Source organism: Rhamphochromis longiceps, linkage group LG19 (genome assembly GCF_057381845.1).
Source record: "Rhamphochromis longiceps isolate RC_006_pf linkage group LG19, R_longiceps_female_GT1.1, whole genome shotgun sequence".
Lineage (NCBI taxonomy): Eukaryota > Metazoa > Chordata > Actinopteri > Cichliformes > Cichlidae > Rhamphochromis > Rhamphochromis longiceps.
Window position 1 is genome coordinate 24910679 of NC_140575.1, and position 12643 is coordinate 24923321.

The 12643-nt window shown below is 41.5% G+C and overlaps 1 protein-coding gene across 1 annotated transcript; it reads right to left on the reverse strand.

Moving 5' to 3' along the window:
- Positions 1–3618: 3618 nt before the first annotated feature.
- Positions 3619–8671, reverse strand: manea (mannosidase, endo-alpha). The gene is made up of 4 exons (XM_085391983.1): positions 8050–8671; positions 6412–6521; positions 6178–6254; positions 3619–6057 (listed from the first exon to the last, which is right to left on the reverse strand). Exons 1-4 carry the CDS (start codon positions 8549–8551, stop codon positions 5424–5426), a joined length of 1323 nt encoding a protein of 440 aa, XP_085248109.1. The 5' UTR covers positions 8552–8671; the 3' UTR covers positions 3619–5423.
- Positions 8672–12643: the final 3972 nt, after the last annotated feature.

Genomic DNA, 12643 nt, shown 5'->3' on the forward strand with positions numbered 1-12643 from the left:
AAAGTTTATTTTTTATCAGTAGTGTAAAAAAATCTTTCTCGGGGATACAAACAGGTTTTAAGCTTGGACAGAGAGAGCTTCGTTAGCCAATTCTTGTTAGCTCATGAACTTTGAGTTCATTAGTGCAGTGGTGGTTCTTGAACTCACTTACTAGGTTTAAGACACTAGGTTATGTGTAGGGAATCCACTGAGTCACCTGTTACATTAATGTGGGTAGAGATATATGCTTGGGAACACCTCAGTGGTTTTGATGGGATCACTGGTTTAACCAGTTGCCACTCACTTAACCCCTACTTTTAACTGCCTAAAGGCTAGGGTTAAGTTAGATGGTTTTGGTTGCGAGAGTAGGAGGACTGTTCTCCAGCTTCCTTGGCTTGTCCCTGACTTGTAATCGGCTCCTTCATTAGAGTCACTGAATCAGTGCCCAAAGGCTTTTGTCTTATAAACTGTAGAACACTTTGTTAGTAACTTGTTGTGGTGTAGGACCTTAATATTGCGACAACATATCGCGTTTGGTTAGGATTATTTGTTGCTGCTTTTGGTTGTAACTTGGGTTTTGGCTGTTATGCTCTTTTGTTCTGGATATCTTACTATTGTCTGTGTCCAGCATAGAAACTTTGTCATCCTTAAGCTGTGTACACACTGGAACTGATTCTCCTGTTGCGTGTCGCTTTAAAGCTGGCAGCTGGTGGCTTGCGGATGTTTCAAATTCTGGTTGCCATATTTACCACCAGATCATATGTTAATTAGTGATATCCTGCATTCTCATTAGTAGTCACTTCAGTCAGTTGCCTGGGATTTGAAAAATGTTTACTCCAGGCTCCACTAACTTCATGCAGTGATAATTTCACCCATAGTCACTGAATGTCCTTGACTTTTCGCCATGTTGCACTTCCGGTTTGAAAATAGCTTTTTTCACATGTGGAACCATATGGAGGTTTGGGATATGACTGTCCAGTTAAGCTACCTAGCATGTCACTGTTTGCTTTCTAGTTATTCCTCCTCTGTCTTGGTCTGTTCTGTTCTCTTAAAAATGCTCCTAGAAGTATCAAGACTGTAGAAAGAGTAGCTGACAGTATTAGCAGAGTTGATATAAAACTTTTTAATAGGCCTATAGTATTTGTCAGTCTATAATCTTTAACATGACAAGTGCCAGAGAAATGGCTTTTTGTAAAAAAGAAGCATATCTGTCATCGCTTGGCTAACTGTCAAATACCTGCATCCACACACTCACCATGACTGAGCTAGGCATTGTACAGTTCTTAATTCAATTGTGGTTCTTTCAAACTCCATTACTTTGTGGGTTTCCCTATGTTCTGTGCCCACTGAGCTACTTCATAGCGCCACAGAGAAAGCTTGTATTTCCAGCATGCATGCAGAGATGAGCTTAATCTCTACAAACAAGTGTATAAGGCAAAACAAAACTTCTCACACAAATAGTCAGGTAGTCCTAGATAGTCCTAGATATCTTTTAAAAGTTTCCAGTTAGGCATGGATGTAGGTTGTTATTTTGGGTATCCACTGTGTGTTGTAAGAGAATGCTGCCATCTTAAGGCTGAGAAGAATAGAAGAGCTCTCTGGGGCTCAGCACACCTGCATTTGGCACAGAGGCCACACAAGCCTGACATGCCAAGTGCAGAATCAAAGCTTGAGAGACGATTTTTCTTCCATGCATCCCTGAAGCATATCTGAATCAGTAAAATCAAAGGAAAGGGTAACATGCATCCATGCTTCATCCAAATCTTTGACTTTGTTACACAGATATGCACCAAGCGGACACACAAGTCAGAGATGGATTGAGATAAGAGCCAAATGAGTGCCACTCATTTTAAAGGCTTATGGTATCAATACATTTTCATGTAGGGACAATCCTCTTACAGCACTCAACCATGCCTCCTGTGAGCTGCAGTGATAAGCTCTGTGGTTAACAGGATGCATCCCATGCATGCCATGATGTGCTGGTGTCAATTATATAAAACACCCCATAGGATGGAGGTTGACCTGTATTGCAGTGATCAGGTCAGGCCTTTGAAGTTCCAGTGTCTCCAATGTGATTATTTAAAGAAGGTGCACAATGTTTTATTTATTTATTTAGATATGTCTTTCTATCTCTAAACCACCAAAATGAGACTAAGGGGAGACTCCTGCAGCTCATTCACATTTTAAAAAAAGCATAGCTGTGATTTTGTTAAATGCATTGTGATGTATTTGGGACACAGAAAGAGCACCGCATGGGTGAGTAGTCTGCAGCGAGGCCACGTTTGAAGTGGCTGGAGAGCAGTAAGGGGAGGAAAAAAACGCAGTCACACATTTTCTGTGGCAATATCAGTCACAGAAATCTCAAATCCCAAACAGCGTTTTGTAACGGGTATGCAAAGGCTAAAGCTGCACATGTACACCAAAATTGTTGTCTTTAGATTGCAACTCATAATTTCTGGAAGGAGCTCCGCACTGGCTGAAAACGGACACTCCATCTCAGGTGAGAATTAATTTCCAGCCACCGAGCACTGAAGGTCATTTCAAAACGTGACGCTGTAGTGGAGCCACTCTTTAAAATGGTTGTCTTTTGGCGTGACACTGCATTGAAGTTGATGGGAATAATAAAGATACACTGGAATATTTTCCAGTGCTGACTAACAGAACCTAGATAATAGCGCGCCGTGGGCATAATATTTGCAGCTATGAGGGCAAGGTTTGAAATACAAGTCACATTCACGGGAGAAAAACATCCATGTCCCCTGCAGTGTGTGAACTGTCTAGTGCATTAAACATTTAAAAATGCAGTGTACAATCAAACACCCCGGGGAAAACGAGAAGCGGTCTATATTTGTCACATTTGTTTTGCGCATTTTCTTTTTGGCGTTTGCAATTAGCTACAGATGATTTGCCTTTAAAATCAGGTAGAAGATCAGACATAGGATGCAAGAATGGGGGGGAGAAAGACTCAGCCAAGCATTTTACTCACCATCGCGACAGGCGTGAGTCAAAATAAAGCTTTCTTCTCATTTCCTCCTCCTCACTTTCAAAGACACATAGGAACATACGGAAGATGTGGATGCGTTTGGAATAAAAAATCGAGCCCGCACGCCGTGTTTGCAGCAATAGAGCCCGCATCCATCGTCTTGATCCCGAAAAAATGATGATACCTACTGTAGTAATGTGCGCTGAATCTTCTCCGCTACTGCACACCGACGCAGAGAATGATGGCTGCAAGTGAAAAAAAGGGGGGAAGAAAGAGGGGGAAATCGCGACTACCTCGTTCGCTTGCACACTAAATTCATATCTCGGTGTGCGAGGGCGCCATGTATGCTCAGGGATGTGATGCGATGTGGAATAATTCCCTGCTGGCTGCCCATGCGCTACCTTGCTCTGTTTACCGTGGATGCAGCTGCAGGCTGTGGCGGAGCGCTAGTTTGAGTGGGATGCTGCGATTCCGCTTTAGTACCATATTACACTTTAATCGTTTGTTTAAGGTTCTCATTTGAATAAACAGGTCAGTCATCTCTGAAGGATTCACCTCAATTGGTCTGTACAAATTAATCTTTCAGTGATGTAAAAGCTGAAGTCTGATTGCCAGTTAGCGAGGATAATGCACCACAGCCACCTTCAGAGGCCCAAAAACACAATTCTGTTAATTTTCAGCGAGTTTATTTAATATTTTTCGCATTCTTAAATCACATGCAAAAACAACTTACAAAAAAAGTAGGTTCAATTATCTATACAGAGGCTCACAGATGCAGTTTGCCCCATTAAACCTTGAGCATGCCCTGTGATTTCTTTTAGCCAGTCAATTAATCATTTACGGGGTTGCTCTAGTGGTTTAATGTTGTAATTCAAAACAGTTGGAGTCATCATCACAGGGTTCATTTCAAAATTAACGACTAAATTTCAGAAGTGCATCAACACGATTTTGCATGGGTCAAACTCCAAAAAACTTTTCTTACACAGCGTCGGATTAAAGGCAGCCTTGCACAACAGCAAGGCAAGAGGACATGAAGACGAGATCTTTGAGTTTGACTTCAGTAGGCAAAGCAACACCTGGATGAGCCAGAGCCAATTGGAAAACAAGTGCTGTGTGCAGGTGAAGCTCATTTGGCTTTTTTGGCCACAATCACCAAAGGTACCGTTTAAGAAAAACTAGTAAAAAGCATTTAATTGAAAAATAAAGCAAACACACACACACATAACTTGCCAACTTTTAAGCATGAAAGCTGTTGCAGTAATATTCTGATTTGGGAGCGTCGGGAAAATTGCCTGGATCGAGGCAAAAATAAATTCCAATAAAAGTCAGCAAATTCTGGATGCAAATGTTCCGCAGCCAGCCAAGGACGTACAACTGAGAAGATGCTGGGTTGTACAATTAGACAGTGATCTATAGCAGTCCTTAAAACTTGCTGTGAACTGCTCCAGGAATCCAAGCTGAAGCTGAATGGCTTTCACAGCCATGCTTGCTTATAAACCTGTGGGTAAACATGCTGTATGGCTGCGGAAGCCGAAACACCACCAACAAAAATTCTCACAAGTTCAAGTGATCTGGAAGAAGGACTGGGCTGAAAATTAAGAGGCAAGAATAAAAAGACCACTGTATGTTTTCAGTGGAGAGATGGCTTTGCTGCGGGGGCAGTTTTAACATAATGCGTGATTTGTGCAGATGCAGCCAAACAGCTGTGGCCACGCAGCTGTATGCACTGATAGCACGTCTAGTAAGAGAAGTATCTGTTAGACTTGTACTGTACCATGGCAACAGCTCATAAATAAGAAGGCAATCTACTGCACAGATAAAAACCAATCTTGATTTTGCCCTCCATTCCCTCAGCTACAAATCTGTTTCAACAACTGAACTGCTATCCTTCCATCCCGCCGCTGTTTGCATCATTATGACTCATCTCAGATTTTAAACTGACATGTCTTTGAAATGTCAAAATCTATGTTGCAGGGTTTTTTTATTTTCTTGTACTGTATTTTGGGCTGAAGCCGAGTTGAAAGCAGAATGAGGCAACAGCTTTATTCCACCAGACTGCTTTGTTTACTCGTGTCTCTGCCTCGTTCCAGAGTGCACTTTATTTCTATTCGGGTCTAATATAGTCACAGATCACAGAACTGCAAAACATGCCTATGCTGTTTCGGCTGGTGAAAATCCAGGAATAGCAAAAATGCACAAGGGTGTGCAAACAAGCGTTAATAAGACATCAGTTAAATTCACAATAATTCGTTCAAGTGCAACAAAACGACATACATCAGCGCAGCCAAAATTAGGATAATTAAGTGGTTCACTTGCCTACGGCTTTGCAAATCATTTGGCTTTTCTCATAAAGTTGGTCTTCATTTGCATTTTGCTCTGCGTTCAGCAAGCAGAACTCCATTTAGCTTTCATTTTGTTTATACCCCCATGAATAAACATCTGCTATGGCTTTTAGTCATTTTCATTCCTGCCACTTTCGTCTCTCACCACCAAATATCGCCGCCCATTTGCGAGTTATTTCCAGGTAGATTGATGGTTTGTTGGGCAGATAGTCCAGATACACCGTCTGGCTTGTTTTTGGAATTGCCATTTCAATCTGAGTCCCCTCGTGCCACTCGTTAAAGGATGTGATAGAGATAAAATCAGGCCTGGCTTCCAGTGCTGCACTCAGCGAGGTTTCGTAGTATTTGCCATTGATGCGGTTTCGAGTGTTTTGGAAATTCCAGGGTCGAATGCTCGTGTCGATATATCCCGGGCCTACACTTGGAATGAACATCAGGTTGTTATCTTCACAGAAAGCTTTTATAGAGGCCCAGTTACGCTGCGTGGAACCGTAGGAAAAACCATTAGTGGCAAAGTAGGTGTAAACGCCGTCGAACCCTGCTGTCAGGATATCTCTCTTGTCTTTCTCCTCCACCAGCAGCGCGATGAAGATGGCGTCATACGGGGTATCCCTGATGCTGTTGGTCTCCGTGTGCTTTAGCAGCTTGGCCCACTGCTCCGAGTTCAACAGATATGAGTCATACACATAGAAGAGCGGAAGAAGTTTGCCAGTGTTTGTCAAGTACTTGAAAAAAGCCGGGTGCTCTCCGTATCTGTGGAGGATGGGATGGGAAAAACAACCAGATGTCAAAGGAATAGAAAGATGAATCTAAATATGCAGATAACATTAATGATGACATCTGAATGACTCTGTGGACGAAATCACTACTCACTTCTCAATGATGTATTTAACATTAGTAAACATGTTGACTTCATCCCTTCCTTTGTATGGCTCAATGTGAAAAGCTACCTATAAAACACACACACACACACACACACACACACACACACACACACACACACACACACACACACACACACACACCGGGGATCACAATCACAAATCCTTTCATTAGGAATATAATGACGTTTCATTCAAGCAACTGCTGCAATCTCTACACACACACCTTAATGTGGTATTTATGAGCCACCTCAAACAGCAAAGGCACAATGTCGTCTGTTGAGTCCCCGTTGTCATCCTTCATATTGGGAGGATACCAGGAAACAGCAATGACACCTTAAAATAAACAGTTACAGTATCAATATGAAATCTAAAAGAAAAACACCTAGATGGACATTCATAAAGATAACTGGATTCATTTAATGTAAATGTGTAATAAATCTGTATTAAATGTGTGCCTGGAGCAATATTATTAGGCTTTCCTTGTATCAGTGTGTCACTATTATCATAGCTGCCGACACAATTCAATTAGAAGAGTTTTTGTTTGATAGTTGGGAACAATATGTTTATTTTGTGTGAAAAACTAAACACTAACCTATAAATGTCTGCAGCTCACTACATAGATTCAGAATGATCCAAAGAATAGGCAACATGTCATTCCTGTTTGAGCTTAACTGCATTGATTTATTTGGCCTCCTGGTCTCTGAGGTCATCCTCCATCAGCTTATCTCAGCGCCACCTTTTCGCCTAAAAGCCAAAGGCGAACAGGCTTTTCCAGCTGTTACTGCCACCAGGGCAACAACAGCTGGAATTTTCCGTGAACCCACATAAGCACATGTCTAACTGACAATAAACCACTTCTAAAGACATACAGTGTGGTGAAAAAGTATTGGCTCCCTTATATGCTTCAGACTTCAAATACATTTCCACACCAGGATAAATGCAAAAATCAGTTTTTTAAAAAATGATTTCATTTATTAAAAGGGTGAAATAATAATAAAAAAAGCTATCCAAACCTAACTGGCCCTGTGTGAAAAATGTTATTATCTCCTAATTCTAATAACTGGTTGTGCCAACCTTGGCAGCAATAACTGCAATCAAGCTTTTGCAATAACTAGGAATGAGTCTTTCACATCCCTGTGGAGGAATTTGGCCCACTCTTCTTTGCATTTTTAAAAAAAAATTCAGACACATTAGAGGGTTTTCCCGCATGGACGGCCTGTTTAAGGATTTGACTAGACCACTTCAAAACCTTCATTTTGTTTTTGTTTCATTCAGAGGTGGACTTGCTGATGTGTTTAAGATTATTTTCCAGCTGCAAAACCCAAGGTTCTTTGAGCCTCAGGGAAAAAAAGGATGGCCGGGCATTTTGCTTTAGGATTTTCTAGTAGAGAGCAGAGTTCATGGTTTCGACAATTACAGCAAGTCATCCAGCCGTCCGAGACCACCACACTACCACCGCCGTGTTTGACTGTTGGCATGATTTTTTTAAAATAAAATAATGTGTTAGTTTCATGCCAGATGTAACTGGACTCAAACCTTCCAAAAATATTTTCCTGAAGGTTTTGGGGATCAAGATGTTTTCTAAGAAATGTGTACAGTGTGAAAAAAATTAAGACATCAGGAAGGGAGCAATATTTTTTATACAGCACTGTATATATTTTCACTAGCTTTTAGTCAAGTATGCGTTTAAATTTTTCTTACTGGTCTTTTATTTCTAGTGTTATTTCTATTGTTATACTTTATTTATGACTTCTTTTTATTCATATTTTGCCATCATTGCATTGCCTGCCTGGAAAGCACTCTGGCTCAGCTCCTGTTGTTTTAAATGTGGTATATAATTAAAAGTGACTTGATGTCTTACCGATGGCTGCTGTACGTAGCTGCTGCATATGAGCCTCTATAACAGAGGGGTCTCTAGAACTGTAAACCCCTAAAGCAGGGTAAAAGTTGGCTCCAATGTCATCAGGTGGGCTGTGTCTCCCTTGTGGATATCCCTGAGCTACCTTAACGTCCCAGTGTGGCAGCTGTGGATGGTCCCAGTGTATGTATTTTCCATCAATCTTTGGGTTTCCATACCACGTGTAGTAGAAGGCATGGAGGTAGTAATTTGGAGGAGGGAACTTCCTCAGTGTCGCTTCCAGTTCTGCATCCTTGTCTGACTGAGCTGCGCTGCTCATTTTGATCTCCTCTGGTTTTTTGTTGCGGTTTTCCTGGCTCTCTGGTTTGGGAAACCCCTTTATATCGGCTGGGCTGCTGAATGGAGAGTCCCGTGATATTAGCTCACTTAAGAACACAGTTATGGCGAGTATAAGCAACACCAGAGCAATTAATGTGATGCAAGGCTTGCGCTTAAATCTTGCCATTCTTCAGTTAGTGCTTGAGGCTTTCCATAGTTCATTGTTGAGACACCAGTGAGTGACTGTGGTTGGATGGGGAGCCAGTAAAGCTCAGCCGGAGAGTGTTTTGAATGATATAAGAGATGTGAGTACGTCTGTTGATCTTCCCAGAAGTGCCCAGTCATTAAATAATAGACAAAATTGCAGCTTTAGTTATTTTTGCAATAATGTAAAGCTAAGTAATTTCCCATCTATTAATTAATAAAGCAAATAAAAAAGTGGAAATACCAAGTTTTATTTACACTATAAATACAATAGCTGGTTACAGTACGTCCATTACTGTAGCTTAGCACCACACAGTTAAAAAGCTAGCAGCATTAGCCACATGAACTCTACCTGCACTGAACTTCAGACTTGTCAACACCACACAGGCACCACAGGGCTGACACGACATCCGTTTTATTCGTCTACAGCCTAACAGTTAGCTTCTTCTTGCACTAAAACTATAACATTTTCATATCTCACATGAAACACACCCAGTCCAATGGCTCGACCCAGTCCTCATAAATTATTTTCGCTGCTGGGATGCAGAGGACGAGACACAACCTGCACTTCTGGTTTATTGCCTGTCCTGGAAAACGTCACAGATCTACAAACACACTGACCTGAGACTGCTACTGCACTGTTACCCATCCATGCGGTATAGGAAGCTGCCTCCTCTTTAGCTAACAACAGTCATAGAGGCGGTTTAACTGAATGACAATGAGTGACAGCGCCCCCATCGCCGTGGAGGGTTCATTACAGAAAATAATAAAATTAATACCACAGGAATGAATGATAAGATAAGATAAGATAAGATAAGATAAGATAGAACTTTATTAATCCCTCGGGTGGGTTCCTCTGGGAAATTCGATTTCCAAAAAGCACAGCACCGACAGAAGTTACAGTTACAGAATATTATATATATATATATATATATATATATATATATATATATATATATATATATATATATATATATATATATATATATATATATATATATATATATATATATATATATATATATACACACACACACACACATACACACACACATATATAAATACAGAGACAAATATAAATAAAATATACGAAGGGGATAAATAGAATAAATAGGAATAAAAATAAAAATACAAGTGAATTGCACATTTCAAGTATTGAGGTCTATTTGCACCATTGACTATTTACAAAAAAGTATTGCACAAGGTATTGTACAGTGAGGTGAAGAGGCACTACAGCTTAGTTGTTCCCCCCTCCTTTGTCCTCCTGTTTCCCCTCCCTCTCCCCTCCAGAGAGGAGTTAAACAGTTTGATGGCGTGTGGGACAAAGGAGTTTTTAAGTCTGTTAGTTCTTGTCTTGGGGAGAAGCAACCTGTCACTGAACAGACTCTTCTGGTTGTTTATGGCCGTGTGCAGAGGATGCCCAGCATTGTTCATAATGTCCAGCAGCGTTTTTAGTGTCCTTTTCTCTGCCACTGTCACCAGAGTGTCCAGCTTCATGCCGACCACAGAGCTAGCCTTCCTGATCAGTTTCTCTAGCCTGCATGAGTCCTTCTTTGCTGTGCTGCTCCCCCAGCACACCACAGCATAGAAAAGTACTCCAGCAACCACCGACTGGTAAAACATCCTCAGGAGCTTCCTGCAGATGTTAAAAGACCTCAGCCTCCTAAGGAAGTACAGTCGGCTTTGGGCTTTTTTATACAGGTGCTCTGTGTTGCATGACCAGTCCAGTTTATTGTCCACCCACAGCCCGAGGTACTTGTACTTGTTGACCACCTCCACCTCCTCCCCCTCTATCTGAACCGGCAGTGGACCTTCTCTGGACCTCCCGAAGTCCACAACCAGTTCCTTAGTCTTTGAGGTGTTGAGTTGCAGGTGGTTTGTGTGACTCCATGCGACAAAGTTCCTCACCAGACTTCTGTACTCCTCTTCCTGATCATCCCAGATACACCCCATGATGGCTGCTGTCTACAAACCAAACATCACAGCAGGTCTATCGTCTTGTCTTCATCCACACCGCGCTGCCTGCACTCCCTTAGTCCTCATGTGTACTGTCCATTGCTTTAGATGGTTGACAGGTTTAAACTCATTTACCTTCACTGACTCCACTCCTTGCATATTCATTGTTAATTATATATCATATTGTAATGTTGTGTAAATCAAAGCATTTCTGTGAATGCAACATCACTATTCAAACCAACAAACCTCATTTGAAACAGTGGTTTAACTTCAAAGATCAGATTTGTTTCAGTGAATAATCTTAACATTTAATATGTACAATAATTAGTTTGGAGTGATTATTCAATCAAATGTTATTCCAGAATTATCTGGGTAGTGACATTTTGAATGGAAAAACCAGTGACACAACCAAAGGAGAAACAGAGGACTCCTCCTTATCTGACCTTTTCCTATGTGAAGTCTGTGGACAGTGAATATATCCAGTGATGATGATAGCCTCCAGCAGTGTTTCCACAGGTTATGAAAGAAGATTATTTTGTGCACATGTTTACAAATAAATAAAAACCCCATTGCTATTTCTTTATTGTTCTGAAAGTGGTACTATGGCTCATTGTTGCTTGGCTCTCATCTCATCTCCACTTGGACCCTCACTGTTTTCTCTGTCACTGACCTCATTGTGTTCAGGCCTTTTTTTTCCAGAGGGCTCTGAAATGGGCTTAGAGTTGTTTGGCATTTTTAGCTGCCTAAACTGCCACACTGGTTCACTTCTGCTGCATACAAAAGGATGGAGATGGAAATGTATGAATGAGTGAAGAGGGTGTGTTGAAAATATGAAAGGAGTAGAGCACTTTGAAGAGCTGTTGAATGAGGGAAATGAGAGTGAGAGGAGGACAAATTAAGGAAAGTTAGTTAGTGCATAGGATGAGTGAAGGGAAGCGAGGCCAGCTATGAAGAAGATGAAGAGTAGGAATGATGGTTGATTCAGATGACATACTTGTGGAGGTATGAAGATGTCTTGGAGAGACTTGGAGAGAGAGCCGTGGACTTTTTTTCCAGATTGTTTTTTGTTTGGGATGGAGAAGTGTGTTAGCACTGACTTTCAAGAAGAAGCACAATGTTCAGACCTGTAGTAACTACAGAGGGATGATAAGCTATATCATGAAGCCATGGGAAAGAGTTGATGAAGCTTTGTTAAGCAGAGGTGGTGATCAATGAGCAGTAGCATGGCCTCATGCTGAGAAAGAGCACCACAGATGTGATGTTTACTATGACAGTGCTGATGGAGAATTACAGAGAAGCTCAGAAGGAGTTGCACTGTGTATTTTTGTAGATCTAGAGAAAGCATTTGATAGGGTGCCAATAGGAATTCGGGAGTGGCAGTGAAGTATCTGAGGGTGGTGGAGTACAGTGAGACAGGGGTGAGGTATGTGGAAGGCGTGACCTTTGAGTTCAAAGTAGGGTTGGGATGACATCTGGGATTGGCTCTGGAGGTTTTCTGGTTTGCAGCAGTGATGGATAGGCTGAAAGATGAGGTCAGGCAAGAGTGGACAAATATTAATGTTTGCAGACAACATTGTGATCTGCAGTGAGAGGAGAGAGTAGGTCTAAGAGAGACTAGAGAGGTGAAGGTATGCTCTGGAGAAGAGAAAGGAAAGTCAGTAGATGCAAAACAGATTATGTGTGTGAATGACAAGGAGGCAGGTGTAACAATATAGATACAAAGAGCAGAGGTAGTGAAGGTGGACGAGTTTAAATACTTGGGGGTCAAATGTCCAAAGCAATAGATATTAGACCAGAGAAGTGAAATACAGTGCAGCTAAGGTGGAGTGGGTAAAGATGAGTGCCAGGGGTGATTGGTGACAGAAGGATAGCAGCAGGAGTAAGAGGAAAGGTTTACAAGAGGGTAGTGAGGCCTGCTATGATGCATGGTTTGGAAACAGTGCCCTTGACAAAAAAAAAAAAAAGATATACTGCACAAAGGATGTTGAATATTGACCTGCCAGGCAGGAGGAGTAAAAGAGGAAGGGCACAGACAAGATTCATGGATGTAGTGAAGGAGGGCATGAGAGGGTTGGTGTGACAGAGGATATTAGATATAGGGTGATGGAGGAGGAGACAA

Excerpts from the sequence above, each read along its gene's own strand:
- manea (XM_085391983.1), bottom strand. The coding sequence starts at position 8,551 with ATGGCAAGATTTAAGCGCAAGCCTTGCATCACATTAATTGCTCTGGTG. Across the intron at positions 6,255-6,411 it reads CTCATAAATACCACATTAAG|GTAGCTTTTCACATTGAGCC; the intron begins GTGTGTGTGTAG and ends TGTGTTTTATAG. Across the intron at positions 6,058-6,177 it reads GTTAAATACATCATTGAGAA|ATACGGAGAGCACCCGGCTT; the intron begins GTGAGTAGTGAT and ends CATCCTCCACAG.